Source organism: Psammomys obesus, unplaced genomic scaffold (assembly GCF_907164565.1).
Source record: "Psammomys obesus unplaced genomic scaffold, mPsaObe1.curated_primary_1811, whole genome shotgun sequence".
NCBI lineage: Eukaryota > Metazoa > Chordata > Mammalia > Rodentia > Muridae > Psammomys > Psammomys obesus.
The window spans coordinates 35762002-35769449 of NW_026585644.1; the positions used below are offsets into that span (position 1 = coordinate 35762002).

Below are 7448 nucleotides of genomic sequence, written 5' to 3' on the forward strand. Positions count from 1 at the left end.
AAGTGTGAAGAACTGAGTTTGGGTCTCTCAGCACCCACATAAAACTCCAGGGGTGGTGGCTTGTTTCTGTGACCTAGCACTGGGGCTACACAGGCATGGGCAGGTCTCGAAAGCTCCGTGGTTGGATGTCCTAGCTGAAGTGATGCTCTCCAGATGAAGGGAAGGGTTCTGTCTTATCTAATAAGATCGGGAGTGATTGAGGAAGGCACTTGATGCCAACCTCTGGTCTCCACATGCATGTCCACACACAAGCATCTACAGACATATGTACATACAGCTACACAAAGATGAGTGTGCTCCCTCCCCCACATAATCACACACACACACACACACACACACACACACACACACACACACACACGAAGAGCAGTAAGCTATTACTAGGAGATCCAATTCTGATCTCCTAGTTCAGATCTCTACATCTGGAGGTAGGAGTCTTGGGAGAACTTGATCCTGTTATCTTCTGCAGAATGTGGGACCTCATCATAAGGAAGCAGATTTCAGACTCAGTAAAGGAAATGATCCCTCAGCCATGTCGGCTAGAGTGCTGCACGTGGGTGGAATGCCAGCACTGAAGCCAACTCCATGAGAAGTAAAGGCAGGCTATCCTAAGTCACCAAGACGATACGCAGAGTGCTCGTAGATGAATCCAGACTTGAAGATCATGGACAAAAGATGGGACAGTGGCTCTAAGGGAGGCTGATTTCCAGAGAACACAAACCTGCCTCAACAGAACCCAGAGCTGAGATTTGTGGAACGTTTTGGGCCTGATAAAAAGAGCAGCAGAGTAGGTGGCTTTGGGCGAAGGCACAGAGGACCAGTCCTGACTGCCCTTTTGCTTCTATTCTTTCTATCCATCAGAATGGCTTGCAAGTTGGAAAAACCAAGAGGAAGGACTGAAGACCAAGGCAATGAATGAGCAGTGAGGGGGAGCAGGTGGTTTAAGAGACGCTACTGCCTGGTCTTTAGAGCGACTCTCAGAACCTGGGAAAGTCTACTTCCTGACTTCTGGCTGCCTCCCTCTAGCAGAGGAAACCTGGCTTGTATGCGCCTACACACTTCTCTTCTAAATGCATACAGGGCTCTTTTCTACTCCATCTATGTGTGCCAATGGCAATGAGCATACCTTAAATGGTTTGAAAGACACAGGTTAATAAATTGTGAGTTCACTAGGCTATCATTTACTGAGTTAGAAGCAAATCATTGAGAAGAGCTTTGCAAAGGACCCAATAATATCTTTGATTTTTTAGATTTCAAATCAGCTGTCATCAACGTCCACGTGACCCATAATGCTCCTGAGCATTGAGTGTGAGTATGCCTCATTCCACACAGCATTTAAATCCAAGGATCATGTATGGCAGAAGAAATGACACAGAAGTAAAGGAAACTGTTATTAAGCTTTGCTTCAGAGTATTTCAGAAAACAATAATTTATCGAGCCAATATTTAGTGTCCACCAATATGCTATAAATACAAGGATGAATTGAAGAAAGACTCCTTTGAAGAGCCCAGTTTCTAGATAGAGGAAGCTCAAGGTGAGGCCTGAATGTACAGGCACGGGGACCATGGGAGGGCTCAAGTTGATCACCAGCCTCTAACTCGCCCCCGAGGGGAAGTGTAGAGGTTTTTAGATACTTACTTTACACAGGGTCAGGAGATACCTTGGGAGACAGGTTCCCTCTCAAAGACAAAGATGACTCACCCAAACTGTTCTGGAGAGAGGCCTAACCTGTTCTAAAAGGGGGGGAAATCTGCTCTTGGGAGAGACGGGGAGGCATTCACAAGGAGGCTATGAGGAGAGGAAGGCCACTGACTCACCGGTGGATGAAGTGATTTTCCTCCAGGTACTGACAGCCGCAGGCAATGTCCCGAGCCACGTGCAGAAGATCCAACATGGCCAGGGAGGTGGGCTGGTTCTGTGGGAAGACAAGAAGGACTGCTGAGGAGGCTTACTTGGAAGAGAGGAAGATGGGAAATTGGCTTTGGTTGGTGAGGAGGTTGAACCCCGTCATGCTGCTCTAAAGGGTCTCACTCCTTTAAAAACCATCTGCTTTGCCCCAACCATGGTCAAGAAATCCAACTTTTTAACTAGGCATGGTTTTGTATCTTTCAAAGCTCCCAAGGTGAGTCTCAAGTACAGCCAGCGCTGGGGGTATTTAGGCCACAGGAATGTGGCAGGCCATTCATCCTACTCTTGAATGTATTCTACCTGCTCTTTTACTCAAGACTTCATGCTGCAACCTGGTAAGCGAGCCTGGGAGAAAGCTAATAAAGAGGGACGCTTTTTTGAAATCTTCTATTGTAATGTCTTTAAATGGTTTGTTTGTTGGTTGTATTTACCCGTGAGTGTATGTGTGCGCTGCCGGCTGTGCATGGGTGTGCACTGGAGGCCCCAGGTGGAAGTCAGGAATCACTTGCTTTCATCTTAATCATTTTGTTCTGGGTCTCCACGCTGAGCTGGTCAGTAAGGCGCATCTTGTTAGCCCCTCGCTCTGGAAGTTCCCTGTCTCAGCCTTCTGTGGCTGAAATGGCAGGCAGGTTGCCATGCCCACATGGCGTTTAAGTGAGATGAAGTCGCGGCACAAACTCCTGTCCTTTTGTGGCGGGCACTTTAACCACAAGTGTTTTAACTACTGAGCCATCTCTTTGGCCTTTAAAACATTTTCAAACGTGGGGCTGGAGAGGCAGCTCAGCGGTTAAGAGCACTGGCTGCTGTTTTAAAAGACCTGGGTTCGAGTCTCAGCACCTACATGGCAGCCAACAATTGTACATAACGCCACTTCCATTGCACCTGACACCCTCTTCTCCAGGCGCTGCACACACATGGAGGCAAAGCATCCATGCACACAAAAGAAAGTGAACACATCTTTAAAAATGTTTTTAAACACTAATTTTTTAAAGGTCTTGGACTAACGTGAATTTAAAAAAGAAAACCTTTTGGAAAATACTGGGCAATTCATCGAGGTTGTTCTCCATGAAGCCTCTTCCATGTAAGTGCATCACTTGTTCACACACCCCTCTTGGCCTCTTGGACCGTGTCATGATGGTGACCTCCCATCTCGATCTAAATGCCTAAACTGTTTAGTCGCATGTCACTATCCGGTGTCATACTTAGGCCGCTGTTTTTGTTCTGTGTTTATTTTACTAATGTCCCCAAATAAACTTCGAAGTATCCCAGACCTGGATTCTGAATACAGAGATCATCAATGAAACAAACGAATGTAGAACATCTGTTTTTGACCCGTGGGCCCAATGACCTCCAGGGCTCACATATCAGAGGTCCTGCATATCAGATCTTTACATTGAGATTCACACCAGTAGCAAAATTATAGTTATGGAGTAGCAGTGAAATAATTTTATGGTTGGGGGTCATTACAACGTGAGGAGCTGTATTACAGGGTCCTAGCATTAGGGAGGCTGAGGACCACTGGTCTAGAGGGATTCAGGCCTGGAATTCAGTAAACCCCAGGCCTAAAGGCCCAGCTATAGCTATCTACTCCCTAGTGCTCTTGCTTTTCCGCCCCAAGTCCCTGGGCTATCTCTCGGCATATTCTGTGGTGATTTACTGCGATTACCCTGTACACTAAAGGGCACATTCCTTTCTCACAGTCAATCAAGCACTATTAAGTTGCATTTTGTGACCCTGAGTACATGGGGAAACCCAAAAAATCCTCCAGCTCTGCAGGACTTGCCCAAACACGCCAGCAATGGGCAGCCCTGGAGGAAAGTGCTCCACTGTGTAAAGCTGCTCCCCTGGGCCACCTCTTCTGCACAGACAGAGGTAGGCCAGAGAGCAGGGCGATGTGACTGCTACCTGGGTGTGGTTTCATGGACACTTGGGTGTGTGGTTAGCAAGAAGAGCCACCCAAAGAAAAAAAGTGGATCTGAGTGTGATAAAGTAGGTTTGATGGATGGGATTGTAATTCTGAAAAGGGGGGTTCTCTCAAGAGCACCCCTCAGGTAGTGCCTACTGTTGAGATCAGAATGGGCAGCAGCTCCTGACTCTGACCTTCTCCAGGGTGGCACTTAAAGGGCAGGGGCAGTGGAGGCACCAGGGATCTGCTTTTCCTGCCTGCTGTGCCGTGTTCTCTGGGACAGTGGTCAAATCCTACCATTCTCCTTCAAAGGAGATTTTAGGAGGCAATGAACCCTCGTTTCTCATGTCTCTCTCTCCTGCCCCAGTGTTCTTGGGCTTTCCAAGTGATGGGTTCTGGCCACCCCTCACAGGAGGTCTCTCTCCTCTGCTGTAAGAATTCCATGGACAACCGGAGCCATGCCTTTCAATGTCACATGCCTGTCTCCAAGACCTCTGCCAGCAGCTCCACTGAGACTCTCAGGGCAAGGGCAGAGAGAGGACAAGGGCCTTGCTGGGTGGCAGTGGCAAGTGAGAGAATCTAAAGCCCAGATCCTGGCAGACATGGGCAGCGTGGCAGTGTCATGCCCAGCATGGCTTCCAGGCTTTCAAGAGGACCGTTTGTGCAAACGGTACGGGAAGCTAGAACTGAGCCAAGAATTCCAAGTCCCAAGTTCTAGCCCTAGCTCTCTACTTCCTGTGGCCCTGGCGTGACAATCATCTTTCAAAATCACAGTTTCATATCTGTAAAATGGTGTGAGATCTGCACTTCACGGGGTGGTGTTGTTATGTGTGAAAGCAGGAAGAGCCGTTAATGCTGATGAGACTGGTGGGTCTATTCCCCTCTGTCTTCTAGCACCCTCCTGTCCTTTTTTAAGGGGAGGTGGGTGGGACTTCTTAGATGTCCAGATATGTCATCCAGGTGCTTGTAGAAAAACTGGAGCATCCTAAGGAGGGATGTTTTATTTTCACTTATTCATTTCTCTTTGAAATAGGAGCTCATTTATTCCAGGCTGGCTTCAGACTCACTAGGTAGCTGAGGATGGCCTTGAACTCCCAACTCTCCTTCTTCCATTTCCCAGATGTGTTCCACCACACCTGGTCTATTCAACGTGGGCATTGTGAATGCTAGGTAAGCCCTTAATCAGGTGAGCTACATCCCAGCCCAACTGGAGATGTTTTAAACCAAGCCTGACAGGAGCCAGAGATTAGAACAGACATCCCAAGGTTCTGGGCGCCTCTCTTTAGTCCCTGTGAGCCGCGTGGTCAGTTCTTGACTTGCGGTCATTAGGCTGTCAGACTTATTTATGTCCTCTGGCAGGGCAGGTGGCTGCTGCTCTCTTTGAGCTTGTCTTCTTATGGTGATTCCTTGAGAGAGCCAAGGTCCTTCCCCAGAGCAGACCTGCTCTGCTCCAGTTCCTGGGTGACTGGGGCCTCCTGAAGGTTGGGGGCAGGCTGGTTATGCTAAACTCTGGGTGGCTGGAGGTGCAGAGTTTGGTCGTTTCAAGCCATCCTAGTATACTCCAGCCCAACACTCAGTTTTTACTTGCACAGATGCTAAGGCCAAAGAAGGTGGGCTGCCCTGTGTCATACGGTGCCTGGTGGCCATGCAGGGCCTGGAGGCTGGGCTTCCTGGGCCCACCTTAGAGTTCTTAACAGGTGTTGTCCCTTATCCATTATACCACAGGCACATAGGCTACCCTCATAACTATTCCAGTATGCTGTTGTTGTTGCTATTATTATTATTATTATTTTACAGAACACTAAAAGTCAGGGCGCTGGGTGTAAGTATATTCAGTGGGTTCAGAATCAGTGGATGGAGAGCCAGCTGGTGGCATGGCTGATGTGCAAATCTCTCTCTGAGTTTGCTGCTCCCGAGCTGTCATGTGACCTCCGCCAGCAGCTCCACAAACTGAACTCAGACTATTGAATCAACAGTGCAGTCCTTGCACGGGCTCCTCAGGGCTGGTGCACCTCCACCCTCCATCTTCTGCTCACCCAATCCCGCCCATTCCTCTCACCGACCCTAGGATCCCACCAAGCATGCTACTTGCCAGGCAACCCATTCCCGATCCCCTCACCCTTGCTCCTTCACCGACGTGAACCCTGGAGGGAAGACTGGTTCTCACTCACCGGGCGTGGGCGCGTCTCCCTGAGGAAGGACTTGAGGTCTCCACCGGCCATGAGCTCCAGCAGGATGAAACGGGGCAGGGCTTGCAGACTCACCCCGATACAGCGAACAATGTTCTGGTGGTTGAATTTGCTGTGGGGCAGAGGGCGTAGCCACAGTTAACTGAGCTGGGTCTGTGACCGTTAAGAGGAGTAGGACGCAAGGGTCATGGTTCCAGCAAGCACGCTGTGAAGCTGTATCCTGGCAAGGGGTCTCTGGCTGAGCCTGAGGTGAAACTCCCTGGGGAGCGGCACAGGTTGAGCATGCCTGAATTAGCAGGAAAGAATTCTACTGGGATGGGAGGACTTTGAGGTGACAAAGCGCATGTGTGTGAGTGTGCATGCGCGTGTGTTTGTATGTGTGTGCATGTGGTTATGTGTGCAAGAGAGTAGGTGTGTATATTGGTAAGTGTGTGTGCATGTATTTGTGCTTGTGTGTGTGCGTAAGGAAGGTCTCAGGCAGAAGCTGAAGGACTGGCTTCTGAAAGGGACAGCATGTGCCCTGCCGGGTGACAGACAGTCTCTGTAATAGAGAGGCAGAAGGAGAGGTGGCCCTACTGGTCTCTCTAATCTCCTGTGAACTCCAGCTAGGCAGGAACCGACTGGGACATGAGTTCCTGAGATTTGCCTTACCTTGTCATTTTAGTATATGCAGAACATTTAGGATATGCTGCTAGGAAACCCCACATGCTCACACACACACACAAATGCACACACGGTCTACACACATGGCTACACACACACACACTATGAGTTGAGAGACTGGTAATTATATGCTGAAATATAACTGTTTATTATGACCTAGTAGGAATATTACATAATTAAGCTCTCCTTCTATGTAATCTTACATTTTTTAAGGTTTTATTTAATACTCTCACATTACATATGTAACCAGAAAATAACTACTGTTTTTAAAGCACAGTGCTAGCCTAACTGTGTATCTTCTTCTCGTCCCAGAGCCCATAAATGTATCACTTACACAGCTCTGGCTGCATTCTCTTGCTACTTCAACTTGGACCACCTCAGGTCACCTCCCCAAGCCAGGATGTCTGGAGGAATCAGAGTGCCAGAGGCAGCTATGAGCCTCCTTCAGGTCTCAAGGGCAACTGTCTGCCTCCTCCCTCAAGGAGACCCGATGTCAAGGGTAGCTGCCCTCAGGAAGGTCCCGGTTTCAAACTAGGCCTGACTGGCCAGTTTCAGGATGCTGCCAGCCTGTCATTGTAAATGTTGGATACGGTGGTCTGCTAAGCCACTATTATGGATTTCCTTCCTTTATACCAAACCTATGAGCTGGAATGGACAAAGGACCTCAGTTCTGTTCTGGAAGAGTCACTTGATGGGGGTGGGGCATGCAATCTAATGTCAGAGGTGGGCACTATTTTCCTTCCTTCCTTCCTTCCTTCCTTCCTTCCTTCCTTCCTTCCTTC

At 48.8% G+C, this 7448-nt stretch overlaps 1 protein-coding gene across 1 annotated transcript in view; it reads right to left on the minus strand.

Annotated features, from left to right (window-relative positions):
* The window catches only part of Alk (ALK receptor tyrosine kinase), a 700602-nt gene that overhangs the window by 18751 nt on the left and 674403 nt on the right, over nt 1-7448 (minus strand). The window contains exons 23-24 of the mRNA XM_055627271.1: nt 5986-6115; nt 1818-1915 (exon numbers count right to left, since the gene is read on the minus strand). Coding sequence (XP_055483246.1) covers nt 1818-1915; nt 5986-6115 — 228 coding nt within the window. The remainder of the gene's footprint in view (nt 1-1817; nt 1916-5985; nt 6116-7448) is intronic.